Source organism: Rhipicephalus microplus, chromosome 4 (assembly GCF_043290135.1).
Source record: "Rhipicephalus microplus isolate Deutch F79 chromosome 4, USDA_Rmic, whole genome shotgun sequence".
NCBI classification, from domain to species: Eukaryota; Metazoa; Arthropoda; class Arachnida; order Ixodida; family Ixodidae; genus Rhipicephalus; species Rhipicephalus microplus.
Window position 1 is genome coordinate 50,789,617 of NC_134703.1, and position 18,979 is coordinate 50,808,595.

Below are 18,979 nucleotides of genomic sequence, written 5' to 3' on the forward strand. Positions count from 1 at the left end.
AAGACCTTGTAACTTTCACAGTTTGTCATTAATATAAGACTTTGGCAAATACTCATTGACGAAGCTCACAATCAGGGAAATCATTTATGAGAGGAGTATCGTCATCAACTTAGGGGACTGCTACGTCGCAGAGGTCACCGAACGAGGATTCCTGAAAAATTTTCGGAATTTTTCAGGAATCCTTTCAAGAAAAAGAAAACGTCCTCTTGGTTCGGGAATCAAGGCAGGGGCCAACGCTTTCCCGACCGAGAATATCTTGTGTCCTAAAGTTATACGCCTCGGTGGAACACAAGTCATCCTTTGAGAATATGGGACTAATAAGCACATAATGTAAAATAGCCATGCGTGATGCATCTGTGCTTAACTACTGAAAAGTTCTTGAACTATGTTGCGTTGCATATGCACGGCTCTAAATTGAGGGGCAACATTTTCTACGCTTTAGTATCTTAATCACTAAGGTAAACGCTAAACTTGGATTTAAAGGGACCAGGAACCTTAACTTGGTTTCAAGGGACCGGGAAAAATGTCCGAATCAACCAACTATACCGGATTACCCAAAGCATCAAGAAACCAATAAAAACGCCAGGCCTGTACGGAAGGCGCAGCACAATCACGGCGAAAGCTAGAAGAGTGGCCTTTTAGAGCCTTTTCTAAACAATAAATGGGTAACTGCTGCAAGCACACTTTTTGATGCCCACTACGGTTATAATATTAAAAATTTTAGAGTAGTATACCGGCATTCGCTGTGCTATTTTTCGTCATTCTTCTGAGAAGTGTGGTATCCTCTAAACACTTGCGAGAAATTTCCGTGCCGATTGTTCATGCAGTGACTGACGGCGATGAGGAATTATGCTTGAAATGGGTATGCGCCATAATTGATAGCTGAACAAGAACAAGTTCTTGTAATGGGTTGGAGCATTGGACGACCCACTCGTTACGTTATTCGCATTGTGCGACGACTAGTTGTTCTTTCGCTGTTTTAAAACGCCTTATAGGTCATATTAACGCGATTGCTTGTCTGACATCAAGCTTGCCTAAGACAAGTTTGCGAACAAGTCCTAAGCACCAGTTTGGCTCAGTGGTAGAATACTGGAACCCGTGTTCTAGCCCCACGGTGTCATTGGCCATAGGTTTCTTTTTTTTCTAATTTCGTGCGATGTGGTTACGAATGCAGGCGGCGGCGGCGGCGTAAGTGGCGGCGGCGGTGTACAACTGCACGTGACCCGGGCTTTGATCTTATAACAGCTTTCGCTGTAAAACCGATTCTTGTTACATCAATATACTTAAATTTTCTTGATGAATACGTAAGATATTTGCATAAGCTCAATTGCAGTATTTTGCATAAGATCAATGTAAAATCTGCAACTTTTCTCATCTTTCAGTTTCTTTCTCGATGTGATCAGTGTGCCACAGTCGCATGTTTAATTAGCGCGAAGGATGCTCAGGACCACTTTATTATTAGTACCACACCATCACCACCACGCACACGTGATGGTGTTTGTTACGCAGGTAAAATGCCTGCTAAATGGTAGTTTATGCATCAGCATCTAGCAAAAGAGTTTAGTGTCAGCATACCAACCACAGCGGTACGAGGAAGATCTCTTATTTTTGTACAACTAAAAGACTGTCAACAGCTGCCGCCTGGTTTGAGTTTAGTATCTTCAGTAACCGGCAGCACTGAATTTAGCGAATTGAGCGCACGATGCATCGAGTTATGTTGAAGCTGCTGAGTCCTGGATCCGCATGTGAACATAACCATAGTCCCTAACTAATGAAGATAGCGATGCAGACAACAATCAGCTTGATTGGGTTGTGCGTGAACATCGGTTTTGTTTTCGTGTCTCACAATGCAGCGCTTCACCCTCGGCGCGCTCTGAGGATCGTGAGAACTAACCAAGCTGCTGCCAAAAGTGACCGAATCAACGAGTGTTTAGTGCCTTTACACAATGCATATGTTGGCCAGGGCCAGAGAGCACATCCAAATTATCCTGTTTAACGAGCTAATGAAGGTCAAATGAATGATATGACCGGCGCTTATCACACCTTGAAGTGTCAATGTTCTTTTACTTTCACAATATACGTGCTTTCTTGAAGGATAGTGATTAAGGAGGCTCCAACGTGTTCGGGGTGAAATCTGCTGAAACAAGTTAACTGTTGTTGCAGCTGATTTTTATTAATGAAACTGACGGAAACATTTTGTGCCTATTGAAGGCAATATGTCATCACTGTGAGCATCGCGTGCTTGCGTCTCACACACAAGCGAAGCCAAAACAGCGGCGATCGCTAGAATCTATTTTGATTAATGTCGGCATGTTTAGCTGTATTAGAAACTAATCGTACCTGCTCAAATACGCGCCATCTTTTTCTGTACAGGTCGACCCGACGTCCGAGCGGTGAACAAAACCCTGATGGCGATTGTGGGCAAGCCTGTTAGGATCACGGTGCTAGTCTGTGCCAACCCTCCACCGACACGAGCTTACTGGATCGTGAGGCGCGTACTTCTGAACCCCGGAGACGCGTCGCACGCCCATTACATCGCCAGGAACTACAGTGTGAGTACTTCAGCAAGACGGCAGAGGCAGAACTTGCGCAACACACGAGCACGAATGCCAATGTGCCGCCTTTTTGGTGCAAAACGCCTCATGCGCTTTGGCCATGGGCATCTACTGATTGATTGATTGATATGTGGACTTTAACGTCCCAAAACCATCATATGATTATGAAAGACGCCTTAGTGGAGGGCTCTGGAAATTTCGACCACCTGGGGTTCTTTAACATGCACCCAAATCTGAGCACTCGAGTCTACATTCCCGCCTCCATCAGAAATGCAGCCGCTGCAGCTGGGATTCCATACCGCGACCTGCTGGTCAGCAGCCGAGTACCTTAGCCACTAGACCACCGCGGCGGGGATCTGCATCTACTGTCCTCTTAGCCCGTCACAAGTGTCTCCCGTCATCGCCGTCACGGTGAAGCACGTGGCAATTAGGCCGGTGCATTCATTCAGGAAAAGCTCTGTTTCTGCAACGGGCACTAGACATTGCGTGTTGCAATGAGAGAGAGAGAGAGAGAAAATTTAATGCGGAAAGGCAGGGAGGTTAACCAGAAAACATATCCGGTTTGCTACCCTGCACTGGGGAAGGGGTAAGGGGAGACAAAAGAAAAAAAAAGAGGGGAAAGGGAGGAAGAGAAGCACAAACACACACACACACACTCGCACACAGTAGTGTCACAATTGCAATGAGAGGACGCTCTACTCTCATTCATTCTTATTGATGGGTCCCTATGCGAAGCACCGATGCTTCTCACCACTCCATGCTTCACGTCAGTAAAGCTGTTTTTTTTTTTTTTAGGGGCGAAGCTCCTTATAGCAACACCCGTTCGTCCCTTGTAGCCGTTGGTGTGTGTAACGAGTATAACATTTTGACCTCCAAGGTGGTGCACGTGAGAGATTTCTTCTGTGCGTTGTTGAACAATAAAAGATAGTGCTCAATGTACATGCTAATGGCTGCTAAAGGGGAATGAGAGACAGGAGCATTCGGCTTTTAGTTAACGCACACGCTGCAATCCCCATTAGCAGCCATTGGCGTGTACATTGAGCACTATTTGACAAGAAAAGGTTGCTACTTCATACTCGCTGGGCGTAACCTCCTTCGTTTTAGAAAGGTTTAGCGAGCGTTGTGCCACAGTGTCATGAATACAATGAACAAGTATATACCATGAACTCGAGGTGGTTAAAGGTGGGAAGTAGACCAGAAGCGCAAGCCGTAAGGAAGTGTGCGTGTGCCACCTCTCGTTCAGTCCTTGGAATGTCCGCTGGATGGCGGTGGTTCTATATGGGGAATATATGATCAAAAGATGCGAGATGGTGGTACTTGGAGTGTTGAATAGATGGACGAACGGACACACAGACAGATGCATGGATGGACGCATGAACGGACGCAGGGGCGGCTGCATGGACGAACGCAGGGACGGACGCACGAACAGACGCACGCACGGAAGGGCTGATGGACGCATGGACGGTCACACTGACGGACGCATGGACGGACGGAAGCAAGAACAAATGGACGGACCAATGCTTCGCCCCACTCTCCATCATTCACTCCGTGGATATGCTGCCAATTTTTTTATTTTTTTAAATCTCGAATCCCTAACACTATGCGAAGTAAGATTGTTCTAAATGTCGTATTTGTCGGTTTTCTTTGAAGCGCTCCAGTGCTATGCCGGCTACAAACCGTTGGTGGTACGTCGTGAAAGTTGGCATCACTGGCACCCTAATATCAAATATATACTGCACAGCGTTTGAGACAGCAAGAATTACGAGTGCTTAACTCCTCGATTACAGCGGAGAGAGAATAAAGGAAAGCTGGGAGATTAACATTGACATCCGGTTTGCTGCCGAGCGCTGGGGATGGCGAAATAGGGGGCAAAAAAGACGGTGTAGAGAGAGAAAAAAAACGCGTGTGCACTTTGGAAAAAACGAAAAACGCAAACAGAAAGGACGTTCTGGCTACAACCCTTTAAAAAGCCCGGTCAATCACCAAAAGCGCTGTAGCGCTAGCAGGGCCGTCTTCTGTGTCGTTGCATCCTGTCGATATTGCAAAATGATTTTCTCTGACAGAGGTTGATTATCTGATTTTCAGAGTTATTTGCGAAGACATAGTTGCTGTCCCCATGGAGCCATATTTTCAGCTATAGGACCTACAGAAACAGCGTATTTTTCTCTCCTCAAGCTCACTTCCTACTCCTAATAAGACACTAAATTCTAGAGTACGCACATGCATAACGCTAGAAAAATGCGCCAAAATTACGAAAAGTTTCTGCTCTAAAGCTGTCTTATTTGTTCTGGAGTGACACGTAGAGCACTTCAATCTTAAACGCGCATTCTTATGTCCTAGCCAGCCAACAACAAAAACGCCTGGCTTCAAACTCCCAAAAAGCTTAAAGCTTAGGAAAAAAGGGGCGTGATGCACGCGTCATGTCAAGCAGAAATTTAATGATCTTGAGGCGGACGATTATTGCTGGGTATTGGGGGCAAGCACAACGATATGCCACTAGCCGGGGCAGATGTAAAAAAATCGTCTCGTTGAAACAATCTTGTGATAAAAAAGTGTTTCTAAATTTCAAGTAGTTTTTTTTTTCTTGACTTTAGCCAACAATTATCAAAAGTTATTGAAAAACTAGCGTACCATTCGTAAGACAGTTCATCCTTACAACCACTGCAATAATTCTCATTTCCCCTCTGTATAGTAGCATAGCAGGCCTCCTAGAGAGAGAGAAAGAGAATAAAATGAGGGAAAGGCAGTGAGGTTAACCAGAAACAGGAGCATCCGGTTTGCTACTCTGCCCTAAGGGAAGAGAGAATGGAGAATAAAGATGTGAAAGAAAGCGAAAAGCGATATGGACGCGCGAAATAAAAAAGAAAAAAAAAGTGATCTGGGGTGCCATAGCTTATACAATAAGCCACTACCACGCAAAAAGTTCAATAAGGCCTTCCCTGGTTTTCTGTTCGAAGACAGATCTTGTCGCCTTTCAAGCACTGGTTGTTCTGAGACAGGTCTGTCGTCAAGGTCAGCTAACGCAGCAGCTAGCTGCCGTCTTTGCACGCTATAACAAAGGCCGTGACAGAAAACGTGCTCTATCGTTCTATCGCTGCCGCAATGGCCGCATGCAACACTGTCTTCCATGCCCATTCGGAAGCCGAAAGCTTTGGTGAAAGCGACACCCGGCCACAGTCGGCAAAGCGCCGTTGTCTCAGGACGAGAGAGTCCGGACGGAGGCTGAAGTCGACGCGACGTGTCCAACCATGCAGTCGCGTGTGCCGTAAGCACACAGAGTTCCACAGTGATTTTACTTCTTCATTAGCGATTTTTCAGATTTTCATTGGCAGACCTCCTAGAATGCTTAACATCCCTGCCTCTCGTTTCCTTGCTCTTCTTTTAAGATAGAGAATTTCCCTTTTTCAATGGCACAAGCACAAAACTACACTCCTTTTACTACCAAGCACTCTCGGTCCAGCACTGACTTCTGGATCTCCGAATAGCCAGAAACAGCCTCATAAAAATATAAATCGGTGGTTCTGCTTCAAGAGTGATATCGAATGCATAATGATTATTGAAGTTCTTGCGCTGCACAAAGCCTGTTGACCTGTTCATGCTCACTATATTCGCAAAACCGGAGGTGTATAGATGTGTCACCGAGCTCTCCTAAGCCTTACAATAAGCCGATATTGGTTACAGTGATGCGCAAATATTGCACATGTATATTTTTCTGGTGTTAAAAATGCCCACGGGATTTTTCTGCCCTTTATATTCTTCATGTTTTCAATAAAAATCTCAGCTGTTATCTTACGTAAGTGCTGTTAATATTTTTGGTCCACGTTTTTCTCGCACTATTTCACTGATAATAAAACGCCAACTCGCGCAGCAGTCTATTCTACTATAAGCAAACGATGTAGGAGTATATATTTACTTCGAATAAGGACAATTTAACTGTCCGCACAGAAAATCAATATTAATCGACTAAGGTCAATGAAAAATTGCGCGAAGCAGGAATCGTTGTGCAACCTTGTGGAGCAGACCTGAACCACGGGATTCCCTCTACGTGACCCCTGAGATGCACATTGTCTGCACGATACATAAAAAAAATTACTAACGCAACGAACACACCAGTAAAGCTCTTACAGACCAAGCCACATGAACGCCGACGTGACGTGCGGTTTCCACTAGCAAACACCTAAGTCACACTTTACGGTCACCTCCATCTTTGTTTTTTTTTCGCAATTGCAAGCACATCGTAACTTTCATTAATTAATTAATTCATTCATTCATTCTCTTTATTTTGTAGAATTTACAAAATATTACATTTTGGATGGCCCTCTGGGCTAAAAGCTGTTATCAAAAAGCTTGAATGGGGCCCAGGAGACCAACTACATGGCAAACAAGTTAAAGCTGAGAAACATTTTCAAGCGCAAAAGTAGCCAAAAATGTTGTTATATAAACAAACATATAAAATAGCACTAAAAGCGTCATAGACACATCATTTCTAATAGAACACTGTTGAACAACAAACAATACAAATTGAGTGCTCAAAAGTTGTTTACATAAAAATTGCAATACTACACCAAAAAAAAGGCATTGATAGCCTAAGTTACATCCACGATTTTAGCAGTAAAACTACACAAAACATTACCACAATAAAACTATTATAAAAGAAAAAAAAAGACCCTTCAGCTTCGCCTTTAAGAGTTGAACGCGATAGCGAAATTCGGTCCCTAGGGCGCCCTTTAACCGCTTAGTGCATACTTATTAATATATTTTGTTACATACACACACACATGCGCACACACGCGCGCACACAGTAGATTGTACAAGCGCGCGCGTGCGAATGGTACATACAGGTTTTTGATCTAAAGCAAGAGTCGCATGGCCTCCAAGATACACGCCGCTCGCTTGCCATCTCAGAGGCCATAAAGAGTCTGACAATGCCTCACAGATGGCAGCACATTATCTAGCGTTTGCTGTTTGCTTGGTCAACGCCTCTGGAAAGGCATGATATGTTTTCCGCTAGATGGACGCAGTAGTCCATTTTTAGAGTTGTTTGAAAGTTCCTGTGTGTTTTTAGCGGCGATGGTTGCACTATCCCGGCCTTTGTCGACGTAGTTTGATGCCTCCCAAATGCGCCTACCAATCGCCGAATGAGCTCGTTCTCGTCGTGATACCTGTCGAACAAAATGAATTAACGGGGCCCTGAAACACGTTTTTAAGTAACCATGGAATGAATTCACTAGAGTAGCTTATTGCCTCACGAATTCAACGCCGCAAAAATTTCAAGAATCCGTCCAGTGCGAGTGGAGTTACAAAGGTTTGTCGCATGCTGCAATTGCATTCTCTCTTCTCTGGTCCCGACGAAAGCGCTAGAAGCTAAGCAGAGAGGGATGGCAGGGGCAACGAAACTATACATCACCCGCCGCCTCGTGACCTTGAGCACTTCTTTCTCTTCCTTTTCGAATGCGCGGCTTTTTCAGTGTGATCGCACGCGCACGCGTGGACAGTAGTGGCCTGCCATGGCAATCTCTATAACGAGCTTTTTCGCTCACACACGATTTTTCGCTCAGGACCAAACGGGGCCGACTCCAACGGCGGAATATCTGCGACACTAGCTCTCTAACGCTATTGCGTTAAAATGGTGATTTATCATATACAGATATATACAGCGAGAAACAATCGATATATATGTGGGGTTTAACGTTCCAGAACCACCATATGATTATGAGAGATGTCGTAGTGGAGGGCTCCGGCAACTTTTACCTCCTGGGGTTCTTTACCATGCGCCAAAATCTGAGCACACGGGCCTACTGCATTGTCGCCTCCATCAAAAATGCAGCTGTCGCAGCCGGAATTCCATCCCGAGAACTGTGGGTCAGCGGCCGAGTGTCTTAGCCACTAGGCCACCTCGGCGGGGCCGCGAGAAGTAGAACAGAAGTTCGTGAAGCAATTGAAGTGTATACACATTTAGTAATTCACAAATATTTCATGTGAAGTACTGAGTGCAGGTTTAAGTAAATGTGTATGCTTATTTAAAATTCTTGTTTTATACCCTCATTTTTCAGAGTGCCGACACACCGTTTTGTAGAACCACGTCTCTCGAGATTAGGTCAGTTCACCCCGACGATGGCGGAGAGATACTTTTTGTTGCGAGAAATCCGAAGGGCATTGATGATGCCTCCATACTCCTCAACGTAACACATCAAACGAGCTTGTCATTTACAGAGGCGAGCTCCTTTGCAGGTAAGTAGTGCGTTACGTTCGGTAAGCTATCGCTGTCAAAGAAATCCAGAAATACGGAAAGACGGGCTAGTTGGTTTTGCTGCATACCGATTTGCATGCCCTAATCAGACAGCAAGAGACATTGTAGAGGCGTGGTATGTCTCTAGACCTAGACATGTACGTTAGACATCCTTCAGTATCGCTGAATGAAAAAGATATTGCATTGCTGAATAACTTGTGATATTACACTGCATCTGTTAGAGGACTTATTGTTTTATTCGAAAGAATGTACGATGCAACTTTTGCTCATGCACAGTGATCATGACGTGCTGAAGAGAGTATATATTCTGTTTTCTGATTGAAAAATAGTGATTTGTTAGTCTTTACTGCTTTTGTGTCCATTTCATCTGTGTCCTCGTGTGTGTTCGCTAAAGTTTCAGTATGTACAAAGAAATTCGTTTAACTATATATAAAGATAACGAATACGCGTGCTGTCAAAAAAGCGAAAAAAATGCACGAACTCACACGCAAGCTGCGCTATAGTGAGTAAGCATTATGGTTGTTCCTGCTTGTGTGATACCTTTTTTTTTTAATTTTTCTTAAACATATTTGGCTGCCTTGCGCAGCTCAAGGCCCGACATTCAGGAGGCCATCCTTGAGTGCGCTGAGAGGGTAGAGGGGGGACTACTTCAAGTAGTTCATCCCCGCCACACTCTTTTCTATTGCCCCCTTCCCTTTAAAAAGTGATAAATAAAGTTGTTCATTCACTGTTTCGGTGCTTCGTTTGATCGTTTCTGCGTTTACTTGCATATTTGCATTTCTTTTTTTCCTTGTTTGATTTTTATAATCTCATATTTACTTTTTATTACAATTTTTTATGTTTATTTTTCTCCTTTTTTTGCTTAAGTTTTCAAGCTAGTGTTGTAAATTACAATAGCTCAGGTGCGGTTACATGTTCCGTTCTTGCGTTTTTTGTAATCCACACATTGTTTGAGATGTTCAGCAAGGAATTAGCATGCAACAATTAGTGTAATAAACCACAAGACATCAATGGGCTAATTTCTTTCGCACAATGGGCACTACTGCCAATGAAATTTTGTATTTCTAAAATATTTGATCAATAATGGTATAAATAATCACAGATAAGGTTACGCATCCAAGCCGAGAGCTTCCTTTAAATTTCGCACTTTTTCAAAGTCATGCGAGCGCTTAAAAACGAGAAGCCCAAATTTCTTAGTTAAAAGGTAAACGCGACAATGAATTTCAACATCGCTTCTCATTTTTGTAATATCATAAGCGTGTGTCTTCACTCTGTCATTTCAGAAAGGCGAGGACTTCACTGGCTACTACCAACATGCATGAGCTTATCTCTAGTCCTTTCTGACATACTGAGAAGTGGCGGAAGCTGACACTCACATTAAGGCAAGTTCTCTTATTGTATGCTGGTTACAGAAATCCTAATCTAGCTGCAGAAGCCTTGCACGCGACATGAAGCTTTCCTGCACAATGAATAGTAATAATAATAATTGTCTGTGTTTAACGTCTCAAAACCACCACATGATTGTGAGAGACGCCGTGGTGGAGGACTCAAGAAGTTTCGACCACCCGGGGTGCTTTTACGTGCACCCAAATCTAGGCAAACGAGCTTCAAGCATTTTCGCCTCTATCGAAAATGTGGCAGCTGTGGTCTAGATTCAATACCGCGACCTGCGGGTCAGCAGCCGAGTGCCTTAGTCATTACACCACCGTGGCTGGTACTGCGCAATCAGTATTCCTGTACTAAGAGGCCTGTCTGCCGAGTTTAAGGATGGAGGAAATACAAAACGCAGAGTTTAAAAGGGCAGTTAAATACTGATATCTGTAGTAGTTTTACGTTCCGATACCACAATATGAATATTAGAGGTAATCTGGAGGACTCCAGAAATATCTTTTACCTGTTGTTTCCTAATGTGCATCTAAATCTAAGCCCACGAGCCTCTATAATTTCGCCACTGTTGAAATGCACCCGCCGCTTTCGGGATTCCCGGGACCAACGGATCAGCAGTTAAGCACTGTTAAACGTGCATCTACAGTTTAAAAAGCATTTTCGTTTGCTTTAATTCTCTGAGCCAATGGAAATTTTCAGCGACAAAAAGCAACACATTCACAAGAACAGGAATTATGTTGGGACTTCAAGAAAAACATAAAGACCCCAGCCAGCACCATCGAAGTATAACAGGCGTAAATCATTTATAATAAAATGAACAGGGCTTGCGCTAAATAGTTGGTTTGAAAAATAAGGGTATAAGAGAAGATAAAGGAATAGGGGTGGCGTGGGATATTATGAAAGAAAGTGTGAAATACTATCAGCGCTCTCCAGACAGGGGAACCAGGCGAGCAGACCAGCGGGATTTATTTTTAATAAAATATGTGGTTATACAATTGATTTCGTTCGAGTACCCTCTGTCTTGACTAAGAAACTTCTTCTTGAGTTTCTTGGGTCTTGTGCTTGGCTCTTCCTTTGTTCATCCTTGTCTCTTGTTTCACAGTTGATCTTTACTCTCAATTCCTCCTCCTGCTCGACAGAAGGCTGTTTGTGACATGTTAAACACTGTTCTGAAACGCCTATTATGTTGCCCCATGATTTCTCGGTCGGTTTATTTAGAGCCTTTCTTGTATTATGCGTGTTTCTAGCTAATTATAACATTTGGAAGCCTGGACGGATAATGCATGGGGTATTAGCATGACATTTATTTACGTTATTCTGTTCATCGCAGGCTGTCGCCGTCTAGGGCATTGAGCTGTACTTTTTCTTTCTTATTACCTATGGTGATGTTATCTGTTTCTTTTCCCTTTTTTTATTATTGCTATCATATTTTTTCCATCTTTTCTTGTATGATAATCTTTGCTCTAACAGGGATCGTGGTGGACCCCAAGAAATGATGCAACTATGCTCTTGTATAGCATGTGTCATCTCCCTCGGGTTGCTCCTTCTTTCCGTCCCGCTCCTCCTCAGAAGGAAACTTTCAAGTTTCATGTTCTTCATATTTCCGAGAACACTGTATTATGTTTCTGAGGTTCAGTACATTTTTATCTACGTTTTTATTTTGGGTGTGCCTCCATGGTAAGGTATTTGAAGGCATTGTTCGGAACAGTATTGGAACATGGCCGGCATTGACTTTTTGAGACCCACTCAAGTGAGTGGGTTATTGTTATTTTCTTGAAGTGTTACCGTCATAAGGGTTTCCTTCCCCTTTTTTCTCCCCGCCCCTTCAAGTTTATTTTTTCAAGTTTCAAGTTTTTATTTCCTAAAACAAGGTACAAAATCTAAGATATACAGACGAGGGTCCCAGAGCCAGAGACTGTAGTGGGACCCCCGGTTTGTCGATACAAATCGACGGTAAAATTTATACAGAGTAACAGAAAATTCTTACAATATATGGACATCAGAATGCACTTTTATATCACAAAGCCCCTTTTTCTTTTTCTCTGGACAGATAATTAGCGAGTAGTCGGAGACCGTGGAGAGCCATACAGAGGTTTTAGAATTGTTGATTTGATTGATATGTGGGGTTTAACGCCCCAAGACCACCATATGATTATGAGAGACGCTGCTGTAGTGGAGGGCTCCGGAAATTTGGACCACCTGGGGTTCTTTAACGTGCACCCAAATCTGAGCACACGGGCCTACAACATTTCCGCCTCCATCGGGAATGCAGCCGCTGCAGCCGGGATTCGAACCCGTGACTTGCGGGTCAGCAGCCGAGTACCTTAGCCACTAGACCACCGCGGTGGGGCAGTTTTAGAATTGTTGAAAAAAGAAAGAAGAAAGGATTTATTGTTTTTTTCTATTTTATTTTGACTAATTTGTCATCAGTTCGGTGTTACCATTGATACTCGCTGGTATTTGGATGTTTAAGTATCATCCTCCCAATTAGATTTTCGGTCTGGGTAGTCCGTCACCCAAACGTGCCAGCCGGGGGTGACTCCGCATGTCTCCCCCTCATTGTTCATGGGTAGCTGACATTTGAATAGAACGCATACTAGGGCCCTGTTGCTGGGAAATCAGCCCCGGATTACCGAGTCACTCGATGGCCCGAAAGTTTGTGTGAAGTAAAAACTTCGGGTAGGTGGTTTTAATTGGTCCCATGTTGTACGCTGGATTCCTCTGTGTTGATGTCTGGGATCGTCATGTTGTATGTTAGTTTCTTTCTGATTTGCGCAGGTCTGGGTTAATTGTGTACGTACATCCTATATCTACCAACAACCTGCGCTTTGAAATTTTGTCCGTTATGATCTGAGATCCATTCACAAGACCAGGAAACAGGATGGGCCCTGTTCTATTGTCTCTCTCCTGTGATTGTTAATGTCATGTTTTCTGTGGTCGAAATTTCATAGATATGCACCATGTCGCCAAATTTCAAATTTGGTTAAATTATCCTTGGCTGTGTGTGAAGCTTTAGCAATAGCGGTTGCCGATTATTTCGTAATTTTTGTCGTTGTTTTTGTCTATAAGTATTCCTCGTGTATGATCACGTTTTCTTTTTTATTTTTTGATGTTTTAAGGTCATAGCAACTCTAAAACAAAAACAAGTTGAGCCATCTTAAAGGGGGACCACTTCAAAAACGGAGGCTGATGAAAATGTATTGTAAAGGTAAGCAAATCCTTCGTATAAAGTATTATATGTGTGTCGAGAGCTAGAAACTTGCGAGTTTTGTGAGGTGTGATAGGATCCATTGTTTTGAAAGCCCAACAGCCTGAGAAAGATAACCAGTTAAGCTTACAGATTCACATTGTTTCTACCAGAAGTCTCCAACTACGTGTTCGAGAGAAATTAAGAGATGTCCAAAGAGTGCTATTAATCTGAAAGCCGCCGTGCATTGTCTGCAAGTATGCACGAATCGAGTTCATTTCTTGAATTCCTCAAGGTATTGATGCCCAGTCGCTCTTATCTTCTCTCAGTTTTTCTGTGTGTTATTAAGGAGCTACTTTGAAGATGCATCGAACGCTGTAGGTATTTACTATTATTTTCCATTCAACAACAAATGCGAATGAGCACAAGATACAATTTCGCCCATCTTTCTGTGGAATATTTCGTGGGGTTCATTAAATCTATTATACAGTTTCAAATTAGGTCACAATGTGAACTTTTCTAATGAACACCCCATATATGAAAGAACTGGTACGGGAGAAACTTACTTTCAAGAATATTAACGTTGCTCGTCGTAATGATCACTTGCCAAGAAGCGCCGTCCTGGTCATTTATTCTTAAACGTATACTGCTACTTAATAGACACCGCGTTACAAGCTGTGCTAATAATTGTGAAGTATTCAATAAGAACCGGCAAGAGTTAGCTAATAACTGGATACTGTGCAAGTCATGTGAAGGACTGATTTTCTCTCTCTTTCTTTGTTTTTTTTTTCTTTACAGCCTGTTTTCATTTTTCAAATTTCAAGAGCGGAAATATTGACCGATTACTATAAGCAGGAATGAACCAAGGCATCGCTCCGGTCCCGAAGATTCCTCAGCGTTCGGGGCTTGAGCTCAATCAACAGGGCTGACAACGCATGAAAGCTACCAAAGAAGCTACAGTGGTTTCGTCCAGCAGCATATAAATAGAAAAAAATAAATCTATGGTATTTTGCGAAGGTTACCGCCCATGTGCCAACCTTGTGTTTACTTTACTTGCTGTAGAACATAAACTTGAGTACATCTGTGTTTGCAAGTGGAGACAGGGCTGCACAATGTGTAAATCATTATCATTCATCACTATCAGCCTGACCATTCCCACTGCAGGGCAAACGCTTTTTCCGTGTTCGCAAATGAACCCGGTTTCGTGGTTGCTGCTTCCATGTTGTATTCGGTGCATAGTACACAAGAAGGCATGAAAAACATTAGTAGTGCAATTTGTCTGTTTTGAGCTATTATTTATGACGACTACAACTCAAGTAACGTCCACTGTAATGTCCTGTGGTAAACACAACGCACCAGAATGCACACACTACTTATATGTAGAAAAGTCGTAACGCTCTGGTATTACAGTGAGAACGTAGCTTGATATTTAATTTTAAGTTTTTTGTCCAATATGCTCGACCTATTTAATAGCCGAGAAATATTGTACGCTTTTTTTTTGGGCAAGTATCTCGCTATTTCATAATAAAGAAACGTAAAATATTCTTTATGGTGAAAACTTTCCCAAATATATCATTCAGTAAGAGGTGAAATAAGTCCTCTAAAGTTAAACTACTGAGCTGAAAGTCCTGAGGCAGAATAGGTACCGCTTATCAGACTACGTTGTATTATTTCCACAACTCTCCCTCTCATCTATTGGTTTTCCACTCGGAGAGACACTGCCATGGAAAATTCGAAACGTTTTTCGAAGCACAAACAGTCGAAACGTTTGTTATTCAGCTTAGTCACATGGCCAAACATTTCAATGCTGCTTTCAAGTTACAATCGCATGCCTATGACAGAACAAGCAGTTGTTGCGCCAGACCGTGACAGCTTGGGAAATTCGGGAAAAAGCTGCTTGTCGCCGATCGCTAGGCGAAATAAGTGGGGGGGGGAGGGGGGAGGGGGAGGGGAGAGGGGGCACTTTACACCTTCGTTTATACAGACTTCAAAAAAGTACATCTTTCTGTTAAGGTTCCAGGAAATTTTGTTGTATTCAGACCACCTTGAATTATGAGACACTTCTGTTCCATACGCAACAATATTCTTTGCAGACAAAAAAAACTCATTCACGTGTTTTACTCTGGCATGCAAATGACGTTGTAGGCGCGGATTGCCAGTCAAGGTCCTGTACACAAGGGAACGCAGCTTGACAGCAAATTGGCAGGTGCCCTGAAACCTCCCGACTCCGGTCTCTGTCCCCAAATACAACTCTTTCTCGAAGGTAGCCCCAATACAACAGAAACGCAACCCCACAAATAAGAGTGATTGTGAAATGGAGACTTGCGTAAGCGCAGAATAATTCCAGCCTTGCTTCTCAGTGTAGTCACTAAAAATGTATATTCACAGTGTGCTCGGTGTAAAAAAAAACGTCCTCGTTGCCGAAACGCCGTCTCCGTTTCATGTAGTTGCGTAACAAAGTGATTGCGTGCTTCAGCATCGTGTTTAGTTTCCTCGTGGCGTATAAATGTGGTATCTGTATCGAGATATATGGTAGTGTCGAGAGGGCAAGGTGCTTTTTTTAGCCGCTGATCATCTTGTATGTCTGGCTATAAGATAACACTATGCTCTACAGTCATTCGTTTTAGCTAGCCTATTCCAAAACATGTTAATCGAAAAGCTACTCAATCAGAAATCGCGAAATTGACACGGAAACAAAGGGAACGGGAAGATAAGCTCGAGGAATTGCAATTGGCATTTATTTGCCTGCTAATGCGCATTGGTGCTATATGCCCTATTATTTTTTCAAGATCATCAGTGGAGTGCACAAGTAGGAGCAGAAGCACGACTGTAATAGCTTATCACTTCACCAGTTGGAATCAAAATAATCCTGCTAGACTCTTCTTACACTGGGTTGAGTGAGCAAGCGAGGTTTATGAAAAGTTGATTAAATTATGTTTAACAGGATCCAAAAGAATATCAGAATGTAGATCTTATTAAATAAACACTATATTGTACTCTACTGAAATTAACTACTACTTAATTCAATTATTGGTCGGTGGCCACATTGGTTCAGTTTCCAAAGATATCACATCTCCGAGAGCACAGCCTATGCTGTTGCTCTCCTTTTTTTTTTGTCCAGCCCTAAGGGCCCCGGAAACAAATATTTCTTATTTGAAACACAGCATCTCTCGAAGCTTATGCGAAGCCGTCACAAAGGGTCAAATGTGCGTATTGGTTGTTACAAGGTTTCTTCCCGGAAAATATCGTGTGTTCGATCAGGGCAGAAAGAAATGAGAACACAACCACCATCCTCTTCAATTTTGCGCGTCGCTAGACATCAAAGGCTGGCGAGGTGAAAAGAACGAAGCGAAGCAATCAGTCGAGTCAGACAAAGCGTGTCCTTGTAGGTCAGGCGCACACGGAAAACATTGCCACAGACGAGCGCAGCGTAGCAGAAAGTACGCCGTCTAGACGACCGAACTCCTTCCGACAAGCTTTCTTTGCGCAGTGCTCGGCTGTTATGCCGCGAAGAGTTAAGTGCAGCCGCCTACTACCCCGCTTTTTCGAGCTTCGTTGGTGAAGCGTGCGAACGGGATACCGAAATGGAGACGGTCGTGTAATTTCTTCGACGCATATAAAAGGAAACGTAAAAAAAAAAGGGTCTCTCTAGTGTGCGGACCAGGGCCCAGTGACGGGAAAGTAGGTCCGGCAATGGATATCCCGCTTTCTTTCGAGCGGGAGTCCAGGCAACAAGAGGAAGCCTTACAGAGTAGTAATCAGAAGGGGCAGTCATTTTCTGTTTGATCCTTGTTCTTCCGCGCCAATAATGACACGAGAAAAGTGTGTCATCGGACCTTATGCACCGATACGCGTGGTTCGTTCTCACGTACACGTACACGGCTGTCCACGTAAGTTCTGCCTTCCCAACATGTTCTCCTGCGCATTGATACAGTGATTGATATGCGGTGTTTAAAGCGCCAAAACCACCATATGATTATGAGAAACGCCGTAGTGAAGGGCTTCGGAAATTTCGACCACCTCGGTTTTTTTACCGTGCGCCCAAATCTGAGTATACGGGCCTACAGCATTTTCACCTCCATTAAAAATGCACCGGCTGAAGCAGGAATTAGATCCCACGATGTGCGGGTCAGCAACGAAGTAGCTTAGCCAATAAATAGATCACTACGGCGGGCCGTGCATTGATACTTTAAAGTACGCATCCTCAACTTTTGTAAGTTATGCAAACGAACGCTAATAGGCTGTTTATATGATTAAAATTATGCTGCATGATGGGATGATAAATCTATACGGGCATCTATCAATTCGCTTCTATCGCAACGCGACCGTCGCATAGAATCGAACGCGCGTCTTTCGGGTCAGTAGCCGTGCCCCATAACCACTGCCCCATAATGGTGGCAATACGTGGTTATCACAAAGTTTGCAGCTTGTGCGGTAAAGTCTCACTTGGAACAAAAACTCGTAGGATCTCTCCTGTATGCACCTAACATGACTGGAAGGCGAAACCCATTTTCGTTTGATTTTCACTCGATGTGTTAATCCTCGCCCACCTCCCTTCGAAAACTTTCCGCAGTTGACGTGGTTTCGCAAGGCCTCCATAATCAGCCTCCATTTGACCAAGCTACCATGTTATGTGATGACGTCGCATGACGTCATGAAGACGTCATGACGATGCGACAAATTTTGGCTATCTTGGACGTCATGGTGCCGTCACACGGAGACGTGATGATTTTCTACATCACTAGTCTTGACGCCACCTACGCCGGTTAATTTATGCGGGTAATCAAACATCCTAAACTCAGCCTTGATACGACTTGTAACTATTTAAAGCCAAAGCTGCTAACGTTAACTGCGGTGCATCTAGAGAAGGACGTCACTCCACCGAAAGCGTCCCGAAGGCACAGGTCTTCGAAAAGTGACGACAATGTCTCAGTGGCTGCTTCTGCAACGTACTCGCACTTATCGCAATACTTGGCTTTTCGTGTTAACACTGGTAAAAGTGATTGGCGAATCTGTAGAATGGTTTCAAATGACATTCTTCTAACTGAATTACTATTGGCACTGTGTAGGTGGTCTGGAATAGAGAAAAGTTATAGAAAATGCTTGACCACTTGTGTTTTCCACAACCGCTTACGTATCACACAGCAGACACGTTTATTTCTCCTGAATGAGTAAAGAGCAAGCCTAAATAAAATGTCTGTTTATATAAGCAGGTGTTGCGGAAAGTCTGTTCCGCAACACCTGCTGAAAGAAACAAAAAAAAAGAAATTAAAATGCCTGCAAGACTGACGTGTAGGCAGAAAATTTTCGCCGTCACGTTGCAAGGGAAAGCGATGCCTTATAAGGTAAGCCTTCTCTCACTTACGCGAAAAATATATGCACAGGAGGAAAAATAGCTTATCAATTAATCCAAGGGTGCTAGAAAATGTGTTTTTTTTATAGGCAGACAAAAAAAAAAACAAAAGAGACAGTCGCGCTTCAGTAGCTTGCTTACCCACTAAAAACCCGCAGTTTTTTCACGTCTAAAAAAATGGTGAGCACGTCTTCTACTTTAAGGCTTGTCAGTGTAATTTTGTTTTTAAGACTTCATTCATTTTCATT

The 18,979-nt window shown here is 43.3% G+C and overlaps 1 protein-coding gene across 3 annotated transcripts in view; it reads left to right on the forward strand.

Moving 5' to 3' along the window:
- LOC119171960 (cell adhesion molecule 3) overlaps nucleotides 1-14,399 on the forward strand; it is a 73,865-nt gene extending 59,466 nt beyond the window's left edge. For all 3 annotated transcript variants that reach the window (XM_037422873.2, XM_075892747.1, XM_075892748.1), the window contains 5 exons: nucleotides 2,374-2,552; nucleotides 8,609-8,786; nucleotides 10,089-10,187; nucleotides 13,311-13,399; nucleotides 14,177-14,399. In XM_037422873.2, coding sequence (XP_037278770.2) covers nucleotides 2,374-2,552; nucleotides 8,609-8,786; nucleotides 10,089-10,174 — 443 coding nt within the window. In that variant the 3' untranslated portion in view covers nucleotides 10,175-10,187; nucleotides 13,311-13,399; nucleotides 14,177-14,399. The remainder of the gene's footprint in view (nucleotides 1-2,373; nucleotides 2,553-8,608; nucleotides 8,787-10,088; nucleotides 10,188-13,310; nucleotides 13,400-14,176) is intronic.
- Nucleotides 14,400-18,979: the final 4,580 nt, after the last annotated feature.